We start from the raw sequence: 22,750 nt of genomic DNA on the forward strand, positions 1-22,750 counted from the left end.
ATTTCAGGTGACAGAGAAGATGAGGCTGGACAAGGGAAGCCTCCAAGGAGGTGGAGAGGAGCCCTTAGAGGCAGAATTGACACGACCTAGTGACCAACTCGATGAGGGGCAAGACGGAAAGCCAGGGAACTGAACGGATGGTGATGCTGTGAACAAGAAGGGAAGCAGAAGAGATTTGAGAGAGGACATGAGTCTGAACACATTCAAGCTGGAATGACTCACATAGAGGGAGCCTGTCAGTATTTGGACAGACAGGCAGAGGTGAGGCGGAACCCACAGGCGGGGCTGAAACAGCTGAGGAAGGGAGAGTAGAGTGGTTAGAGATGAGAGCCAAGGGTGAATCCCTGAGAAATACCAACAGGTAAGGGTCAGAGGAAAGACCACAGCAAGAGAGATTGAGCAAAAGTAATAGAGAGGGGCTCTGGCCAGTGTGGCTCAGTTGGTTGAATGTTGTCCTGTGCAGCTAAAGGTCACTGGTTTGATTCCATTCAGGGCACATGCCCAGGTTGCAGGCTCTGCATGCGGGAGACAGCTGATGGAGAAACATCAATGTTTCTCTCTTTCTCTCTCCCTTCCTCTTTTTCTAAAAGGTCAATAAAAACATATTTAAATTAAAAAGTAATAGAGAGGGAACGCAGAGGACAAGGTCAGAGTCCCACTGACACTCCTCATATTTAGTGCTTCACAAAGCTCTTACCTATATGCTCTCAACGCACTCTCCCAATACCACTGTGAAGAAAGTATTATTAGGTCCTTTTTGCAAAGGAAATGGAAACTCAGTGATTTGCCCCAGATCATGGAGCCTAGACGTGGCAGGGCTACGTAATGTCTATTCAAGTTCTACAAAATCAGTGGATCCCCCACATCGCAGGATGAGCCAAATACAAGTGTCAAGAACAGACGGGTTGGTCATCAGTTTCAAATGCTGTAAAGAGCCTGCTGGGACCAAGGACTGAGAGAACAACCTTGGGTTTAAGGACTGGAAGGTCAGCTGTGACCTTGGAGAGAGCTCTGTGCTGTTCAACTGCCACCCGACCTGGCTGTGTGCATCAAGTGCAATTATTTCCGATGTGTTTTGTAGACTGCAGAGCTTCATGGTGTACAAGTGGCTGGTACTCCTATTTTTACTGTTATTAAATATTAGCAGATCGAACCATTTGATATCGCTGATGTGGGATACAAGTTTTTAAATTGGCAATTTCATGTGGTTCAACCTAATAGGAAAAGGAGTAGGCTGGGGTGGGGGAGTCTATGAGAGAAGGCCAGCTACAGAGCCAAGGCCTGCCCAGTGGGGCTGGGGAGCCCTGCCCCCTGGTGGTAGGGAGGTAAATCTTCAGAGCTGAGCAGAGAGGGGCAGGTACCTGATGAAGCTTCAAATTTGTAGGAGTTCCCCTCATCTCCTGGCTCCCCCTGCCCCATCTGTAATCTTATCAGCCTCCTTTGCCATAATCGCTGGGCGGGGGGTGAACTCTCTCCAGGGGGCTCTGTCTGGAAGAATACTTCTAATCTCTAAACTGGTATGAGCCCCTCCACCAATATCTTTGGGGATCAGTTGGATATAGATTCCCTCTGTGGAGAGTCTCAGGAGCTGAGGCCAGATGACGTGTGATTAGAGGGTCAGGGAAGGCTGGCACACGAACAAGAGATCCTGAATAGACATCTTGGTCATCGCCTTGTTTCCACCTAACTCAGCCCAGACCCTCCGAGGTCTCCCCGTGTGCTTGAGAACCTCTTCAGTGTCTCCTGTCTTACTGATAACAATAGAATAACAATGACAATAGAGGTTGTTACTATTCATGTCATTGCTTCCAGCGATATCATAGCACTGATACGGACTTTCCTAGCTCTTCAGTGGAGGGAAGGAGGGATGGGTTAACATCTTCTGAGGTGAAAACCCAGATGGGGCCAGGTCAGAGGCTCTCAGAATCGTCAGAGCTGGGGCTAGGGAGGCCGTGGTGCATCCTCTGTCCTAAGCTGAACTCTGCCCGGTGCCAAGCGCCTCACACAGAACCAGGATGTGCAGCCTGCTGCCCCAGACAGCGGGTAGGAGCAGACACCGTGGCCCAGTGATGACTCGGGGTGGGGTTTGCTGTGAGTGGGGTGGAGGGAGTGGGCAGATGCATCAAAGAGGCAGTACTCATGTGCCAGGAAGTCATCCTCTCTGCTGGGGACGGCGGGTTCCTGAGATGCCCCTCTGGGCAATTCTCTGAAGGCACTGCCTGGGATTGGGGCAGAGGAAGGGGCAGTGGTCCTGGTCAGCCCACAGACAGGCAGGCGTGGTTTCTGGACAGAGGAGAACATCTGACATGGTCCCATCGCTGTGTCCCTCCCTCGCATGGCTGGAAAATACACCGGGGGATCAGAAGGGCCAGATGGAGGTCACGGCTCCCAGGAAATGCTCTGAAGGCTTTTATCCTTTCTTTTGATCAGACTATGAGAACTTTCCAAACGTTGACACAAGGAAAGAAAAGCCTATTCTTCCCTGGGCCAGGGCCTTGGTGTCAGGCCGAGGCTAGAGGATGGGAGGGAAGGGGATGGAGACCTGAGGGTGGGGGGCAGAGGCAACAGTGACTCAGCTGGCAAGGCAGGCCCTGGACACACACACTGCCCTCTGTTTCCCCACCTCGAGATGTGTGTGCATCTGGCCTTATTTCTATTTGTTTATTTCTCTTCAGGGCAGGACAGGAGGGAGATTAATGAAGAAAGACATCAAGTTTGGAAAGAACCCCAAACCCAACTCCATTCATCTTCCAACCTTGAGGGCTTACATAATCCTGCAGAGCTTTTCTTACTGCCTTCCTCTTAGACCCCTCGTTCTCATTTCTTCCTCCCTCTCTCTCTCTGAGGACACCTGAAACCCCAGAAATGCTTCTTTTCAGTCTGCAATGCAAGCTGACCTCCTTCTGGAGGCTTCTAAGGTTGCTATTCAAGTTGGGCTCCATATCTAAAGAAGAGATATATGGGTGGTGAGAGGAGGCTGAGTAGCCATTTCCTTTCTCTACTGAGGCCAGTGGGAAGGATGGGACCAAAGTACAGAGGGAGGGACCCAGGCTGGGCAGAGAGTTTTATTTTTCATCTTTATAAAATAAGTTTTTATTGATTTCAGAGAGAGGAAGGGAAAGGGAGATAGAAACATCAATGACGAGAATCATTGATCGGCTGCCTCCTATACACCTCCCTCTGGGGATTGAGCCCACAACCCAGGCATGTGGCCTGACTGGGAATCAAACAGTGATCTTCTGGTTCATGGGTCGAAACTCAACCACTGAGCAACACTGGCCCGGCTGGGCATAGAGTTTTAAAGCAGGAAGTGACCTTGATAATCCTTGAACGGTGCCTCCCAAACTGACCCAGCAATTTGTTCTGAAAGGATACAGAGGTGCGCCATAAACTGGACATTTTTAGAATCTGCTTTGCCTTATAAATGATGCAATTTTTTATTTTACTCCTTCATATATCATTTAATATTAAAATAAGATTTTACTTCAAAATCTTTTTTTTAAAATATATTTTATTGATTTTTTAGAGAGGAAGGGAGAGGGATAGTTAGAAACATCAATGAGAGAGAAACATCGATCAGCTGCCTCCTGCACACCTCCTACTGGGGATGTGCCCGCAACCAAGGTACATGCCCTTGACCGGAATCGAACCTGGGACCTTTCAGTCCGCAGGCCGACGCTCTATCCACTGAGCCAAACCGGTTAGGGCATTACTTCAAAATCTTTGAGTAAAATTGACATTTCTGGAACACATGAAATTGAATCCTGCGGCTTTGAGTACGTCCTGGCACACTAGTTTGAGGCATGTGAAACTAACCCAATGCCCTTAACCCACAAGTAAGGAAACAAAGGCCTGTGAGGTTCAGAGACTTGCCCAAGGTCATTGCTAGACCCTGGCAGAGTTGAGATTGGCTCCTGACTCTTGCTTCTTAGTCCAGCCCACTCTCCACCAGGCAATGCTGCCTTAGTTCCTGGCAGGGTCCTCAAACATCCTTGTGCCTGATTCTCTCACTCCATCTCGAATGTTATGCTGGGCATGTACCTTGCTCAGCTGTCTAAGATGAGGGTGGGCTCAGAGACCAGCCTGGCCTCAACTTCTGAGGCTGACAGTGCTTCAGACTCCTCTGTTTGTACTCAGGGCTCTCCCAACACATAGCATTTGAGCAGGATGGGCAGACACTGGCACAGAAGGTGAGCTGAGACATCCCTGTTTCTATCCACCTATTCATTATCTATACTTCACAGTCATTGGTTCAGAAATACTTTCAGCCTAAAATAGTTGAATTAGTTAATAATTATAGTGAAAACTGCCTATCTGGCCCTATTTCCAAGTTTCTGAATTAAGAGGCTGTTTGCTAGAGGGAAAACTTAGGGAGAAGAGGAGGCTGCAAGGCTTAGAATGCCTCTATTGATGTAGACACACGGATGGGGATACAGCTTGGTACAGGATTTGAAGGTCAGAGTTGTAATTAGATGGATAGCATACTATTCCTCCATATCACCATCTTCAAAAATCAGCTCTCCAGGATGCAACACAGGAGACTGAGGAAACTATAAGAAGAGACAGTCCAGACCAATGTGTAGTAGGGAATGAAAAGACAAAGAGGAAGCTGCAAAGGAGGACAGAAGGGGGAAACACTTCAGTAACAGCGTGAACTATCAGAGGGGGCAAGCTGGGCAGCACAGATGGCGGGAGATGTGGGAAGGGAGCTGGGAGCTGAGCCCAAGGGAGGGAAGTAGGGAGGATAAAGACATGCCATGCAAACCCAGGAGAAGGAGCTCGGGATAAAGCAATGGCAGAGAGCCTCACCACCACCATCAGACAGCCTGGCGGCACTGCCACCGAGCTTTCACACAGGGCTGGCTCCCGCTCCCGAGCGCCGGGTGTCATCTCTGGTTGTTGAGTGTTGGATTTGCTCGGTGAAGGCGAGTTCACCACAGGATCACCTGAAGGCGTAGTAAAGGACTTGGGAACACAGCCAGAACCGGGTACGGACCTCAGCCCTGCTACTTGTAAGTTGTGCCACGTGGGCTCTCTGAACCTCGGTATCATCAGTAATCACGAAGAGAAAAACTGTTCTACAGAGTTGTTGCAGCAATGAAATATGAAGTGCTGGTCTACAGCAGACATCAGTAAATGGCATTTCCCGCCTTCTCTCTCATGCCCCCTGGCTGGCCCTGGATTTTCTCCATTATCCCCTTTGCTCACACTGCTCCCTTCCCTGGAAGGGCCTTCTCTTTGACCCCTAAGCCCCAATCTCCAAGGGTCCAAATCTTGCTTCTCCTTCAGGTCCAGTCCCATTGCCACTTTTCTCTATAAAGTCTTCCCTGCGTGAGACAGTCAGATATGCAGGAAAAACTCAACTCCTGGTAGTTACCATGTTTCCTGGTATAAATAGTGGGTTGTTTGGGGAATTACATGAATCCGCATAAAAAAAATCACCAACAATCTTGCCCAGTGCCCAGCACAAAATAGGTGTCCAATGAAGGCATGTTAATTTCCTTCCCAGCCCTGCCCCCTTAAGCTAGATGTCGCCTTTCCGTGTGCAAACTTCCCTAGCACTTCTTCTACTGCACTTATCACTTCATGCCTCTTCATGGTTGCCTCCCTTATTAGATTAGAAGGTCCTCAAGGTCAGAATCTATATCTAACTCATCTCCATACTCCAGTGTCTTGTTTCAAATCTGGCACCAGTGCTAAAAAGGTTTATGAAAACAGAGCTGAAACTGCATGGGTCTTTCCTTGTGGTAGGAAACATCATTACAGATGAGAACATTTGGCTCATTTGTATATCTATTAGTGTTGATAATTAATTATTGGGTTTCCGTGTATATAAGGAAAAAGAGAAAACATTGTAAGAAAAATCAAGAGAAGACACGCAAAAAGGGGGAGTGAGAAGGCCCAGAGTGAGAGCAGCCCTGGACTAGAGGGAAGTTCGATTTGTCCTCCCCAGGACAAGAGCTTCCACACCCCCTTGCCCGACTGTGAGGCAAAGTCCATTCTCAATTCTCTTAGATTGGCCCCTATAGCTGGAGTCATTTGGGAACCCCCTTCTGCTCATTCATTCACTCATAAAATACTACTTGAGCACCTACTATGTGTCATACGTTGTGCTAATCATACATCAGGCTAATCAAAACGTACACATGAATCCTTATATCAATATGCTTATTTATAGTAGAAGATGCATGATGTGCCAAATAGATATGCCATAAACAGTGTAGCTGGATATACAGTTGACCCTTGAACTATGACTGGAAGCCTTACCAATAACATAAACAGCCAATTCACACATATTTTGTATATGTACTATATACTGTATCTTTACAATAAAATAAGCTAGGGAAAAGAAAATGTTAATATATCATAAAAGAAATTACATTTACAGTATTTACTGAAAAACATTCACACATAAGTAGACCTATGCAATTCAACTCCTTGTCCAAGGGTCAAATGTATTTCTTCTTTTTTTTCCTCACCTGAAGACATTTTCCCATTGCTTTTCAGAGAGAGTGGAAGGGTGGGAGGGAAGTGGTGGGGGCGGGGGGAGAAAGAGAGAGAGAGAGAAAGAGAGACATTGATGTGAAAGACACATCAACTGATTGCTTCCTGCAAGCGCCACAACTGAGGGGCGGGGGAGTGAACTCACAACCCAAGCACTTGCCCCTGACCAGGAATTGAACCTGCAACCATTCGGTGCAAGGACCAATGCTCTAACCACTGAGCAACATAGTCCAGGGCCAGATTACATTTTTTTACAAAAGCTTTATTGTTGGAAGTATTACATATGTCCCCTTTCCCCCAATGACCCCCTTTAGCCTGCCCCCACCCCCCACCCAGGACTTCACCATCCTATTGTCTGTGTCCATGGGTTATGCATATATCCATACAAGTTCTTTGGTTGACCACTTCCCACTCACCCACCCTCCCCGCCTTCCCTCTGAGATTCCACAGACTGTTAGATTTCCTCTTTTACAGCTGAGTAGTATTCCGTTGTGTAACTATACCAGTTTTTTTAATCTACTCATCCACCTATGGACACTTGGGCTGCTTCCAGATCTTTGCTATTGTAAGTAATGCTGCAATGAACACAGAGGTGCAAATATTCTTTTGAATTAGTGTTTCATGTGTCTTTGGATATATTCCCAGAAGTGGAACTGCTGGGTCCATGATGATGTTTTAAAATAGGAATGTGTACAAGACCCTGCTTAGTAAATCCATGCTGGGCTGGAGGTGAGGAGAGAGAGAAGACAAACTCTTTTTTTGATGGTCAGGGGAAACGTTAAAGGGGCAACTAACACTTGAGTTTTGAAAGATGAATTGGAGGCCATCAGATAGGCAGGAACCGGGGCGATGTGAAAGCAGGTCCAGAGGCAGAAAGGATGAAAGTGATGCTCTTTACAGGGCTGGAGTACAGGGTCCATGTAGGACAGTCGTAAAGCCAAAAAGTACAGACGGAATCAAGAAGGCCTTGGATGCTGTGCTCAGAGGCTCGCAGCTTATCCTAAAAGCAGTGCAGAGCCTTGGGTCACTTTTAGTCACGAGGCATCAGAGCAGTGCTCTTACCCCAGAGCAGGCCTGTGCTCAGGAAAGGTTGGTAAACGCATTCATGCTGGAGCATAAATGACTCACAAGCTCTCAGGTAAAGAAAGTGAGCTCTGGGTTATCTACAGGTGAGAAGCAATAGGTGGGGTTGGTATCTGCTGAGGGAACATGCTAGATATCACTGTAGGCATGACTGGCCTTTGTTTCAGGGAAAGACGCATTCATTCGTTTTTTAGAAGAGGAAGAACTAATCTCTGTTTTTGTCTTTGTCTTCAGAATTCTTCAGATCTGTCTCTGGCATCTGACAGGGACCGTTTTTTTGGGGAAACAGCACCCTCTGGAGCAGTGGTTCTCAACCTGTGGGTCACGCCCCCTTTGGGGGTCGAACAACCCTTTCACAGGGGTTGCCTAAGACCATCGGAAAACACATATATAATTACATATTGTTTTTGTGATTAATCACTATGCTTTAATTATGTTCAATTTGTAACAATGAAATTGGGGGGTCACCACAACATGAGGGACTATATGAAAGGGTCGCGGCATTAGGAAGGTTGAGAACCACTGCTCTAGAGGAAAGAGTATAGGTGTTTCAGGTGGGACAGTAACCACCATTTCTGGAGCTTTGGCTAGCTCCTTTCCCAGGGGTCTGGCCAGCTGGGAGTGGAGTGTAGCAGATTGTTTATCTGCTTCTGACTCTTCTCACTGCTGAGAACAAAGATGCTTGGCTGTGGGTGGTGGCACAACAGCTGGCAGCACAACAGCTGGCAACTGCAGTTAACAGCTGGAGGAGGCAGATCTAAAGGCTGGCAACAGCAGGCACAAAGCTGGAGGTGGCAATCACAACAGTTTTAGCCAGTAGCCCACATCTCCAGTGCCCACAAGTCAGTGGCCGTAACACTAGCCTCTCGCACAGCGGTTCTCAACCTGTGGGTCACGACCCCTTTGGGGGTCGAACGACCCTTTCACAGGGGTCGCCCAAGACCATCAGAAAACACATATATAATTACATATTGTTTTTGTGATTAATCACTATACTTGAATAATGTTCAATTTGTAACAATGAAAATACATCCTGCATATCAGATATTTACATTCCGATTCATAACAGTAGCAAAATTACAGTGATGAAGTAGCAAGGAAAATAATTTTATGGTTGGGGGTCACCACAACATGAGGAACTGTATTAAAGGGTCGCGGCATTAGGAAGGTTGAGAAACACTGCTGTAGAAGCTCCAGGCCCTGTCTTCTCTATCTCAGCTGGGCTCATCCATACAGGGTACCACAGAGGCACCTCCTGAAAACACAGACCCATAAGAGTGAACCTGGGGAACGCAGAAGCAGTTGCTATGACAAAGTTCTGGACCAGGAGCCAGAAGATCAACTACCATTAACCTACTTGGGGCAAATCTCTCTGAGCCTTAGTTTCTAATGAGGCCTTTCCCATTTACCTCATGGTGGGGGGCGGATCAAATTACATATTTTATAAATCATAAAGTGATCTGTAATCAGAGGCCATTATTTTGGTAATAAGCAAGGCTTTCCTTGAGTTCCAGGAGCTTCCATTCCCCCAGATATGTAGACTCTCTGCTCAGCACAAATAAAGCTGGACTTTGATAAAGAATCCCCAAATGTCACCATAGGAAGTGTCTGGGTAGAGATGGGCAGGCATCCTGCTCCTCCGTGAGTGAAAGCTTAAAGACAATCTTTCAATCTCCCAACCAAAGCTTTCATCTCCTCTAAAGCACTCAGCTAACATATCCTCGAACACCTCCAGGAATAGTGCAATCACTACCTTTTGAGAAGCTCTTTCCATATTTGGATGCGCTGATTGTTCTTAGCAAAGTGTTCTTTGTCATATCAATATAGAATCCTTCCCCTGTGGTTTGAACTCACTGTTTCTGTTGTTTCTCTTGGAGCTCAAAGAAAACCAAACCCGTTCACGTAGCCGTTCAAACAAAATATTTGCACACAGTCATCATATCCCTCAGATAATTTATTTTCCTAATTAAGCTTCCATTTCCTTTAACCATTTCTTACATTATCAGTTCTGAATCCTCTCCTATCCTGATTGTTCCTTGATACTCGATAGTGCAGGTGTGGGATAAACAGAGCAGGGAAGAATCATCTACTTCCTTATTCTAGAATCTAGATACTTTAATTCAATGAGTAGCCTAAGATTGCATTGCTTTTCTGGCAACCAAAACACATAGGTAGTTCATACATGATTACTTTCTGCCAAAATTTATTTCCATGGTTCTGCTTTCCAGTCCAGAACTTGCGCAGGTAATTTTGGACACAAATATGTGACCCAACATTATCCTTTTTGTTAGATTTGGCCCACTCATCTGTCTTCTTTTGGATCCTTATTCTTTGCATTTCAGATCTGTCCCAGCTTTGTGTCATCTACGTAATTGATGGCCCTGTGTAAAAGGGCAAGTCCAAAGATAAAGTTTTCTTGTACACTAGAAAACTGACTCCAGGCTATCATAATGCACTCACCAGTACCATTTGATTTTTTATTTTTAACTCACCTACTAGCATACTGTTCATTTTTCTCTGTCATATCCCCAAGGACATGAGAGATCTTGTAAAAAATCTTGCTTAGATATGCTTTATCTATTGCATTGATCTAATTTGCCAATTTGGTGACCTTGCTATATAAGGAAATTGTTAGTTTGATGTAACTTGTTCTTAGTGACCCATGGTGGGGTCCTACTGATAACTGCCTTTCCTCCACCCTACCCAAGTATTCACAATCTTAATGCTCCATCTAGAATCTTGTCTAGGATCAATATCTCGCCTGTTTGTCTGTAGTTTGTGAAATGTACCTCATTTTTCTTTTAAAATACATTTTTTTTTTTGTTGATGTCAGAGAGGGAGGGAAAGGGATAGAAACATCAATAATGAGAATCTTTGATTGGCTGCCTCCTGCACACTTCCTACTGGGGATCAAGCTTGCAATCTGGGCATGTGCCCTGACCAGGAACTGAACCATGACCTGGTTTACAGGTCAACGCTCAACCAATGAGCCACACTGGCCAGCCTCCCCCCACCCCCATTTTTCTTACTGAAAATTAAAATGTTCACTCATCCACAGCTTTCCACCACTTCCTGTTCTTTAATAAGAGTTCCTAAAAATCTCTTATAGAGGTTTCCCATCTTTTTGAGAGTTTGAGGACCAAATGAGAAGGCATACTAATGTATAAACTTTAAAATATATAGATGCAGGCATTGTGGTAATTGTTTTTTAAAAAATATATATTTGTATTGATTTTTACAGAGGGAGAGGGAGAGTTAGAAACTTCGAGAAATATCGGTCAGCTGCCTTCTGCATGCCCCCTGCTGGGGATCGAGCCTGCAACCAAGGTACATGCCCTTGACTGGAACCAAACTTGGGACCCCTAGTCTGAGTGCTGATGCTCTATCCACTGAGCCAAACCAGTTAGGGCATGACTGTTTATTATTATTACTACTGAGTACTGAATGGGACTTTACTGGGGCTCTACATAAGAATTCTTCAAACTTCAGAATTATAGAGCTTCCCTTTTCTCCAAAGTAGCTAAGGATATTGGGGAAGCGGATGACATGCAGGTCTGGCTGAGTAGTGTCACTTGGGCAGAAGTGTGGAGTGGGGGCTGGTCAAATGGGCTCCTGGTTGCCTCTGAACATTCTGGGATTTTCATTCATTATAATCTCTAATTTAGTGCCTACTTGGGTGGCTATATGACTGGACCCAAGTAGTTGGTTCTTAAGGCATAAGACCATGGAGAAGATAGAGTAGTGAAGAATGATAAAATGCAATGGCTCAGACTTCTCAGAGAGGAGAATGTGATGAGCTTCTCTGTTCTCTAAGGACCAAACTCTGCAGAGACCACTTTCTCATTCAAGATCTGGTCATCAGCTTCAGAGTCAAAGGGTTCATGTGATTAAAAAATTCTCTCTTAAATCAATAAAATGTATTTTAAAAAAATTCTTTCTGTGCTGGAAAAGCCCAAGTTAGTTTTGGGGCAGGGGATGCTAGACGCCTTAAATTAAGTGAGTGAGCTTCTATTTCAGAGTCTGTCCCACTTTCTACTACTGAACATATAGTAATCCCGAATTTACGCTTGTGAAGACATAGCCACTAACACACACTCTCAATCCTCCTACTCACTCAGTCAAGGCAATTTTGCCACCTCCAATCTGGCATTTTTCCCAGTCCTTTTGTCCGACTGACAATTTACCACTAACACACACTCTCAATCCTCCTACTCACTCAGTCAAGGCAATTTTGCCACCTCCAATCTGGCATTTTTCCCAGTCCTTGGAAAAAATGGATTGTTACTTCTCCTCCACCACTGCTTATTTCCTCTACTCTTTCTGCCCTGTGTTCTTCCTAATACTACCCCAAACCAAAGTTCCCCAGATGATGCAAATAAATGATGTTAGTGGTGATGATACTAGTACCTAATACATAGTGAAATGGGCTTGGTGCTTAGAGAACATCTTGAAGGGTAGAAGAATGGGCAGTTTCTGTTATTTTCTGAGCCAGATGAATATCTTAGCATCAATATTGACTTGGGGCTAGGAGAAAAAAAAATGGAGAGATTAAGGGTGTGTGTTAAGGGGGATTGGCCTGCCAGGATCAACAGAGTAGTTGTTCTTGCTGATGTTATTCATGAGGGTGAGGAGGGATTTCAAAATTAAACACCTTCACAGAATTGGTTTTGTGATGGAGACCAGTAGAGGCCCTCTTTACTCTGGCCCCATCTTCGAGGAACTGTGAACTTATTACTCTTTCCTCTCTGCCTTCCCTAAGAATTACAAATATTAGACTGTATTGTAATTGTTTACTGAACACATCTCTCTCACTAGACTGCGAGTTCTTGGAGAGCAAGGATGATGTTGTTTTCATCTTTGGCTTACCAGCATCTTGCACAGTGCCTGGCATATAGCAGGTGCTCAATAAATATTTGCTAATAAGACAACAAATCAGTGGTATCCAAATGAATGTTACTTCTTCCTTCCCATGGGGTGGTGGCTAGGAGTTGGCTGGATTTCTGCAATAACCTCCATTATACTGTCTTGCTCCCTCCAGATGACATCAGTTGCCAAGGTATATTACAGTCAGACCACTCAGACAGAAAGCCGGCCCCTAATGGGCCCAGGGATACGACGGCGAAGAGTTCTGACAAAAGATGGTCGCAGCAATGTGAGAATGGAGCACATTGCTGACAAGCGCTTCCTCTACCTCAAGGATCTGTGGACAACCTTCATCGACATGCAGTGGCGCTACAAGCTTCTACTCTTCTCTGCGACTTTTGCAGGCACCTGGTTCCTCTTTGGCGTGGTGTGGTATCTGGTAGCTGTGGCCCATGGGGACCTGCTGGAGCTGGGCCCCCCAGCTAACCATACCCCCTGTGTGGTACAGGTGCACACACTCACTGGGGCCTTCCTCTTCTCCCTTGAATCCCAGACCACCATTGGCTATGGCTTCCGCTACATCAGTGAGGAGTGCCCACTGGCCATCGTACTTCTGATTGCCCAGCTAGTGCTCACCACCATCCTGGAAATCTTCATCACAGGTACCTTCCTGGCAAAGATTGCTCGGCCCAAGAAGCGGGCTGAGACCATCCGTTTCAGCCAGCATGCGGTTGTAGCTGCCCACAATGGGAAGCCTTGCCTTATGATTCGAGTTGCCAATATGCGTAAGAGCCTTCTCATTGGCTGCCAGGTGACAGGCAAACTGCTTCAGACCCACCAGACCAAGGAGGGTGAGAACATCCGGCTTAACCAGGTCAATGTGACTTTTCAAGTAGACACGGCCTCTGACAGCCCCTTCCTCATTCTACCCCTTACCTTCTACCATGTGGTAGATGAGACCAGTCCCTTAAAAGACCTCCCCCTTCGCAGTGGTGAGGGCGACTTCGAGCTGGTGCTGATCCTAAGTGGGACAGTGGAATCCACCAGTGCCACCTGCCAAGTGCGTACTTCCTACCTGCCAGAGGAGATCCTTTGGGGCTATGAGTTCACACCTGCCATCTCGCTGTCAGCCAGTGGCAAATATATAGCTGACTTCAGCCTTTTTGACCAAGTTGTGAAAGTGGCCCCTCCCAGTGGCCTACGTGACAGCACTGTATGCTACGGAGACCCTGAAAAGCTCAAGCTGGAGGAGTCATTCAGAGAACAAGCCGAGAAGGAGGGCAGTGCCCTTAGTGTGCGTATCAGCAACGTCTGATACCTTGGTTTCCCACCGCCCCATCCCTCTAGTCTCGCTTTCTTTTTTGGCACTCTGGGTGAGGATATTACCCAGGCTTACTGAACAGTTCCAGAAGCACCCATTCTCTACTCCCTCTCCTTTAACCCAGTGGCCTGTGGGTAGTCTTGGCCAACTGGAGTCCAATTTTTCCTTCCATTGTCCCCTTTCACCTCACCCACTTCCACTGCATTATCACTGCCCCCTCCACCCTCCTTAAGCCAGGATGGAGGAAAGAGAGGGAAGATTAGGCTGAAAGGCTTAGAGGCTTCTGGCATGCTTGGAGACTCACATTAGAAGGACCATGCAGTTGGATGGACAGATTTCCCCTGACCTACCACCACCACCAGAGATTTTGGTCATTTGGGGCTGGAGTCCCCTCCTTCTCTAACTTTTATCTAACAAGTTCCTCAAGGCAATACTCTGATGGTCCCTTTAAGGTCTGTGTCCTCAGAAATATAGAAATCTGGAATCAATTTATAATGGGGTCTCCACCAACCTGTTGAAAGAAGTCATGGTTTTTCCTGGTGAATTTCTGTTGGCAACTCCTGCCTTAACCTAGGACCTTGGTCACAACCGTTTTGCTTTTTTTAGTTTCTAAAGTGGACCATCAGGATACCCAGTTATTTCATGGATGCCTCTGCTCCCAGGGAACTGGGATGACCCAGGAAATAGAAAACCTATAGTCACAACCACCACACCTGCACCCATCCTGGATTCTGAACTCTTCAGTGTGGAGTGACCACTGCGAAGCTATTGTCCAAATCCTTGAACCTGTCCTTCAGGTAGCCCTAAGAGGATTGGTTTCTCTGTGTCCTATGAATGGGATGCCCCTCACCAATATGCTCCCCTGAAAAATGCCAGTGCCTAGACTCCATGGTAGGTCTGGAAATGGTGTTCCAAATTACACTGTCCTTGGCTTCTCTTCTTTCCAGCCCAACCCACTCTTCCCTTAACCCCAATACTTCAGAGGGAGGGAAAATGTAAGAGCCTCCCTCTCTTAACACTGATGTTTGACTAAAACTACACTCACAGAGCAGAGTTCCCAGGAAAGTTAAACCAACCAGACCAAGTAGGATGAGTAAATTATCAGATTTCCAGACTGTTGTATAGAGCCTCTGGGAATTGGGGATGCTTTGTTTAAGTCTGGACAGAAGCACAACTCTGGCTGGCAGTTACCCCTCCGAGTTCCCATCTGCAAAGTGCCAACTATTTCATTAGGTAGTGCTGGGAAAGGAAATCATACCTCCTGATTAAATAACCACGGTCTCCCTCAGTCATTCCTGAGATGTGTTATAAAATGAGTATCAATCTCATTTCTACTTTCCTGTGCTACGAGGCCAGTTTCAGACAAGTTAAAAGGCATACTTTCAGAGATCAGACTCAGGCCATTCCTTGTTTCCTGCTGGGAACTGTGGCAGGGGTCAGGAAGGGCATAAGGGCACCAGAACTTTTTCTAATACCCCAAATCCCAAGAGTGCTTCTTGATCTCATTTAGGTACAAAGGAACCCTACCCCCAACCCCAATGGTTAGGCATAGAGTCCCTGTATGAATTAAGTGGCAGTTTATTTAAGGTGGACTCAGCCAATTGTACAAGCTACACACTTCTACAGAATATGTACATACATCTATGTGCAGAGCCTTGCAGAGAAACTCATAAAATTTTGAGGTGGACTTATGGTCACCAGTTACTACAACAGCACAAGATTCTCTTACATTGATCTCTTCTTGAACTCTAATTATATCTTGAAAATGAAGACCCTTTGTTTTCCATTTATTGTAAACCCCCCGCACCCCCTTCCCCCCTCCCTTGTTCTTAAAGAAAAGAACCAGAAAAACTTGAAAGTCTAAACAGAATAGAAGGCAAAGAGCCAGTTTCTGGGCTCTCAACTTTATTCACTGTTAGACTTATTGGCTTTCTTCCAATGGGTAAGGGCAAAAAGTACTGCGTGTATATATATACACGTCTTCTTATCCATTAGCAAGTTAGCCTCCATCCAGTTTCTCCTGCACACAGCTGCTTCCCTTCTGAGGGAATCGCTCTCTTCCCACCCCCTGATGTCTATTCTAAGCCCCCAGATTCTCCTCTCATTGGATAACAAAATGAGAATATTTTCTGACTTTTTGATTCTCCTCTATGATCCCAGACTTTGCTCTAAATTGCGCTTTAAATCATACTGTCCTTTTAATACAACCTACTTTGTTCTCCCATAAGCCCCCCTCTTCTGCCCTCCAGAACAACACCCCTATGGTCAACCCTAAATGGTTCTTCAGACTATAGCCCCCATCTCTTTTGAGCTGAAATCCTTTTAGGCTTTAGAAGCAGCCAGGTCTGGTGAGAAATGAAGCCGTTAACCACACCAACCATGGACTTGGCATGTCAGGAGAGCACTAGGCACAGATGTTAAGGGGGGAGATTTCAGAAGATGGGCAAAACAACTGATGGGAGCAAAACAAAAGATGAGAAAGTGCACTATTGAGGAACTTAGTGAAATTGATGAAACCCTTGCGTTTTACGTGAGCTAGCAAACAAGAGGCAGGTGGAGGCTCAGGAAATTAGGATATGATATATATGAAAGGTTTATCTAGAGAAACAGATCATATATATATATATATATGTATATAGAGAGATGTATATAGGACCAAATATATTGAATGTACAGAAAGGAAATGTTCAGAGATTTTAGCACGGGGCAAATATCTTGCTCTGGTTTGGGGGTAGGGCTCCCCAGATTTCCAAACTTAACAGTGATGCTAGTTTTAATATGAAAGTGATCTGAAGAAGGCTTTCAGGTGTGATTATGGCAGAGTGGTGCAAGATTCTCTTCAGAAATAAGAGGCATCCACTGAGGCTTCTCATAAAGCCTGTGTTGCTGATAGGACCAGGGGCACAGGAGGAAAAGGGAGACGCTCCATCCATAGAAATCTAGGAGAATCCCTACTTTTACTGTGTGCTCCTATCCCCAGAAGTGTCCTGTCATTGTGCACTTTTAAAATTTTTAAATAAAAGCATCCTTCTGTTTCCCTCTCTTGAAGTACACTGAATTTCCTCTTTTTCCACAAGAGTGGGGCAAATGCAGCTCCAGTCCATGGAGGCCATGGCTCTTCAACTGTGAAGCTGAACCCTTTGGTGTGTGGAGGCACTAAAGAGGAGCCTTGACCCTAGAATCTAAAGGCCAGGATGAGAGAGGTGTTGGGTCCAAGATATTCCAAAGGCAGAGGCTCGCCCTCTATGTGACTGCGAGAAGCCCAAAGAGAATGGTACCCTGAGTCCCGGTCCTGGCATTTGGGCATGGGGGCAGAGTGCTTTGGCTCTGATGCTTCTGTATGAAAATGAGTAGGGTACCAGCTGCCCTAGGGGATTGTGCAGTTACATGAGAGGCTTCTGAGATCCCTACTCTGTGCTTCACCTCATTATTCCCTCAATCTCTGTCAGCTAATAAGACCATCCTGGGATTTCCATAAGACCTTAGCAAAGAAAGGAAGACAGTTTTACTAGTGCTACAAGCCAGGGACACTGCCCCCTCCCCAAGGCTGCTACCCTGGTCCTTTACCTGTGCTATTTAACCTAATTTATTTGTAAAATAACACACGATGTTTGTGGTAAAGTTAGCATGGGCCTCCAGGCTCAGTAATGGCCAACTCTACTGAAGCAAAAGTATCTAGGGATAGTTTTCCCAGCCATTGCATCCAAGACTAAAAGTAGGTCAAATTTACCTAGAAAAGAGATGTGTGAGATTTTTTTTGGTTTAATTTTGTCTGTTCAGAACAAGCTACTAAATAAAATGGATGAATCTCTGTTCTTCACTCTAGCTTCTTTTGGAAATCCAAACCAATCCATGATTAAGGCCTGAACTCACAGGCCTACCTGGAAAGAAGACTGAATTTGGCTGTGCTGGGAGAACTTATGATCATGTGGTCACACCTGTTCCCTTTATTGCTAGTATCCACTCCTGCTACACCTTTCCTATACCTTCCCTCGTTAACTTTAGGGTCCTTTACTAAACACCTTTCAAATTCAGTTTTTAAAGGACAAGATTTTTTTAAGAACCAGAAATCTGAAAATTGGCTCAGCTTAATCTAGGAAAGTCAAGTAGCTTTGGATACTGGGCATCGTCTCTTTGCCAGTGATCACATGTCCAATTTCCCTTCCATGTTACCATAGAGACATTCCTCATGGCTCTATAAGCCTAATCAATTAATTGTTGGGTATTTCTTCCCCCACTTCTCAAAGGAATGGATTTCCCTCCTATTCCTATTTGTCACTAACCTGAAAAAGGCCTGGTTCAATATCTAGTCCTAAATTCTCTCTGACAAGAGCAACAGATACCAGTCACCGACTCTTGTTGCCCAGAAATGGAAAGACCGAGGAGAAAATTGGGACTCTTATCATCATCATCAATAAAATACTTATCTACATTTGGAAAACACTAGTTCACAGATGAATCATACGACATATGTGATATATAAGATATATGAAATACAATCCCTTAAAGTTTAAGAAACTTACAAACTTGTGAGGAGGGCAAGCTAAAATAGCAAGTAGCATTACACTAAGGGGCAGATATACCATTAACAACATGTTCCAAATAGTGAGATCTCTATGGAAAACATTTCACAGGGACATGTATTAGGAATGAGATGGTATCAATCTAATAGTTCTGGTTAGAATACATTTAACATAAGATTCAAGAAAAATCAGCAAATACTGAGTTCCTGTTAGGTGGAAGGTACCATTCAAGTAATAAATAAATAAATAAAAGACATGATACACACCATAAAGGGATGTACAATCATATTAGAATTTGCACCTGCTTCTATGGAATGATCCCTACTGCTTGCCAACCCCCAACCTTGGTAACTCTTACTATTCCCATCTTAGACCAAACCCATTAAAAAAGCTATGATTACACCCTGTATTCCTCTTTCATAGTTCTTACCAAAGCTAGAATTTTATATTACTTGTAAATTTATTTGCCTGATGTTTGTCTTGCTCAGACATTAAATGCCATGTAACTGGGATTCATGTCAGTATTTGATCACCATGAACCTAGTAGTGACCAAGCCCAGCACTTAGCACAGCCCCTGCCATGTATGATGCTCAACAAAAGCAGCAAAAGAAGAGGAGGGAGGGAAGGAACTTGCCTAAAGTTCACACAACTAGTATACCACAGAGTCAGTATATTTGTTAAACAACATAAAAGATTTATCTATTTCATAAGGCATGGCATAATCAGCTATTAAAAAAATAGAACAGATAATAACACCACTGTTTGGGAGAGAGATCATTTCCACTTGTTAAGGTCTGGGAAGAGTTTACAGAGGAGTTGAGGTTGGAGTTTAGCATTAAAGGACAAATAGTATTTAAATAAATGAAGAGAAATACAATTCCCTGTAGGTGGTACAGCATGAGCAAAAGTACTGTAGGAAGAAAGCACAAGGCATATTTAATGGGTAGTTAATAAACCTAGAATTAAGGGTTTTATAGATGAATAGGTTGAAAAGGTAGGATAATGGAAGGATTAAATGTCAGGCTACATAGTTTATTATTTATTCATAGGCAGCTGGGAGATACTGAAGATTTTTGAGAAAGGATGGAGTCTAATTAAAGTACTGATTATGAATATCAATCTGGCAGTAGAATCTAGAGACAGGAGACACTAAACCAGTTAAGAGACTTGCAAAAGATTGGGGGGAAAGGTAATTGTCACAGATCCTACGACAGTATAGGTATTCAATCATTACATTGAGTTGTGCAAGGCCTGGACTAAGGATGCTGAGCATAAAAATTAGAAATAGATTCAAAAGAAATTACAAAGTAGGAAATGTAAGCAAGACCTAGCAAAAAAAAAAAAAGAGAGAGAGAGATTGAATTAGTCAGGATTTTAGCTGGAGACAGATGGCACACTTAAAGGGCTAACTGGACATGGTTTAATGAAGGGATTATTTACAAAGGTGTGGCCTGGGTTAATAAACCAAAAAAGGAATAGTGAAGCATCCAGGGACTCACAACAGTAGGAAGCTTTTTCCTGTTTTAAACCTAAAGGGACAGTTATTGGAAGAGTGAGAGTTATAGCCAAGGGAGAGGGCTATAGCCACAGTGGAAGCCATGGCCTTAGGTAGAGAACTCAGCCACTAACAAAGATCTGCTAGGGCCTCCCATTGATTGACCTGTCCTAATAGGAAGCCAGAGCGCAAGGAAGCCTGTGTGATGCTGCCCACAGAGGTCAACCACGTAGGGCAGACAGGGCAGAAGGATGGAGAGTAGATCTGTAATGACAGCATATACAAGCAGTAACCAAGGTCAAGGTCCTGGCTTAAGGATGCTAGGAGTGAGCTATCCATGTCTGTTAAAAACCATTCACTCTAAATGAATGGAAGCCTAGAGGCAGACAGTGAAAGGTGGAATTAGGAAGTGCCAATGAACAGTTAAGCATATGAAAAAATGTAGCTTTTTCAGGGAGAGTTAAGAAAATAGAATTCTAAGCCTAATGCAAAAAGCTCAATATGGGGTCCTTAGCCTCTGTGAATGTCTCTTACCTAGGAATAGTAATGAAAATCAAGCTGCCCTGTCCAATTTATTTAATTGGATTCCAGTCTCTTCTTCATTCCCAATACTATCTACAACTCACATCTTTAGATTTCAGTGATCCCAAATTTAGTTTCTTTTGATTAGTTGTTTCCTTCTCTGCCCAAATTAGGTGTCTCCCAACTCTTTATTAAGTCAACTCTATAGAGACAAATTGGCGGGAGCCCTTCTACCATACCACCTAACCAATCCAGGCAGTGGAACCCTTACTTATTTAACCCTCAGACATCTACTTTCCACATCCTCTACTTTCTGGGACTAAGTCTCATTTTTCTGGCAGAGAAAATGAATAAATCAGAGATAGAGCCACAGAGAAACTATAAAAAAGATTCAGATAAGAGATCAATGAGAGGAGGCAGAGAAGAAAATCAGAATTCATCATTTTATTTGCAGGTTAGCTACATATTGATTTTGAATAGTCTGGGCAAAAAAAAAAAAGTCTGGGCCAGACCAACCTGCTTTTGAATCCCCGCTCTGTCACTAGCTCATTATGTGACTTAGGGATATTACTTAATATCTATAAGCCTTAATTTCTTCATTTGTAAAGGCCAAAATATCTTTCATACATTTTAAGTAATTAGCACAATGCCTGGTGCATTGCAAATAATTCCTCAACAAAGCTGGCTATTAGAAATCATCATCAGCATTATTATTGTTTAAATGGTGATGTGCTGGCCTCATATATATGCCTATTATAATGCAAAAAATGGTTAAAAGTAATTATCAACATAGGGCATATAATTACACAAAGGCACATACTAGTAAAAGGGCAGAGAAATAAGAATATGAATATGGAATATGAAAGAGTAACATGGTTCTTCCAAAGTATAAATTGTATGATGGATGAATGGAGGGTACTCCTGGGAGTTGCATGCTCAGACTGGATAGAATCTTCTATTCTCCTTACCCTGGTTTAGAAGACTTGCCCTAGGAAATAGGATGCCTGTAAAATCAAGTAAATCAGTATTCACTGAACACTGATTGACCATATGTCTGAAACGGCAATGAATAATTGAAAAATTAAGGATAAGACATAATTTCTAACCTCAAAACCTACAATCTCATTGATAGGGTTATGAATACAATCTAAATTATGAAATTCTACAATACAGACTGTAAGTGGAGTAAGTGACCCCAGAAGGGAAACAGCTACAGGATTAAAGTCCTTAGTGAGAAATTCACAGAAGTAGGGTTGAAGTGGGTGGGTGAAGGGGGCAGGACTGGAGCTAGGTAAAGGATATTTCGGAGAAAATGACTGGGAGTTGGGAGCACCTCAAGGATGCCACGCTAGAAGAATTTTGGTAATAGGAACGTGTGTTAGATGCTGAGGGACAAAAAAGGGCAAAATAACCTCTGACCTCAAAGAACTCAAGGTGCCCCGATGGAAAACTAGGAAAGCGAAACACAAAAAATCAGTTATTACGAAGCAATGTGACAAATACTACAATGGACAGTCATTCCAACATGGAGTTCTGGAGCATTGGGACAGGACAGCAGTCACCGGACAAGGCTTTCAGGTAGCAGGGCAGGCCCTTCTGTGCAAATGACTTTCTGGAGCTTAGAGCCCCTGCCCTTGTCCATCTACCCTCAGCTAACGGAGGGGCCTGCCCTTTAAACAATATCACTCGGCGAAGAGCCAGGATACGCCTTTAGGCGCCAACACTGGAGCCGAGGTCTGAAGGATGGAGTAGGGACGGGGAGGGGAAAGCAATCTTGGCGGAAAGAAGAGCAAATACAGTGGCGGGTAAGAGCCTGACAGTTTAGGAAGGACGAGGACTCCCCGTCCTTCCCATCCCTTCGCCTAGGGCTCCCTAAATTCGGATTTAGATTAAAAAAACTGGTAATTTCAAAATACTTCTAAGTATGTCCAAATACTGCGTGGGACGAACGCTTCGGGCTCCCTTCACCTCCTCCTAGCCCGTCCCGGGGCTCACCAACCCCTGGGACCCGCGAGCGGGCGGAGGGAAGCACGAGGAACTAGCACAGGTTTAACTCTCCCTCACTCCATCTTTCACGCTCTGGTTTCCGCCCAGGCCCGAGGAATTTAGCTCACAGCTCGCTCCGCTTCGGTGGTCTGGCTCCGCCGACTGAAGTTAGTGCGGGAAGAGAGAAGGGCTCTCTCACACAAGAAACACCAACTCCGCTCGGCCAGCAAGCGCACTGACCGGCAAGCAAGCGGAAGTCGCCTTTCCCCGGCACCAGAAGTCCCGCCCCTTCCGGAGGAGGGCCAAAGCAAGACAGCCAATCCAAAGGAAGGAAATACTCCGGCTGAGGCGACTGGGAATTGGGCCTGGGGCTCGCGACCGGAAGCAGCCTGGGGGCGGGCCTCACGCTGGAAGTGCTCGCCACCAGGCTGGTTCCACCGCTTAGGTGGTAT

General features: G+C 44.8%; 1 protein-coding gene and 1 long non-coding RNA gene across 2 annotated transcripts in view; one reads left to right on the forward strand and one right to left on the reverse strand.

Moving 5' to 3' along the window:
• The window catches only part of KCNJ10 (potassium voltage-gated channel subfamily J member 10), a 73,543-nt gene extending 53,903 nt beyond the window's left edge, over positions 1-19,640 (forward strand). The window contains exon 2 of the mRNA XM_006752839.2: positions 12,626-19,640. Coding sequence (XP_006752902.1) covers positions 12,626-13,765 — 1,140 coding nt within the window. The 3' untranslated portion in view covers positions 13,766-19,640. The remainder of the gene's footprint in view (positions 1-12,625) is intronic.
• Positions 11,240-11,884, reverse strand: LOC107181820. Its single transcript, XR_001512523.1, has 2 exons — positions 11,826-11,884; positions 11,240-11,723 (listed from the first exon to the last, which is right to left on the reverse strand). It is a non-coding gene; the product is annotated as an uncharacterized LOC107181820 (long non-coding RNA).
• Positions 19,641-22,750: the final 3,110 nt, after the last annotated feature.

This window comes from Myotis davidii, unplaced genomic scaffold, assembly GCF_000327345.1.
Source record: "Myotis davidii unplaced genomic scaffold, ASM32734v1 scaffold251, whole genome shotgun sequence".
Classification (NCBI taxonomy): Eukaryota; Metazoa; Chordata; class Mammalia; order Chiroptera; family Vespertilionidae; genus Myotis; species Myotis davidii.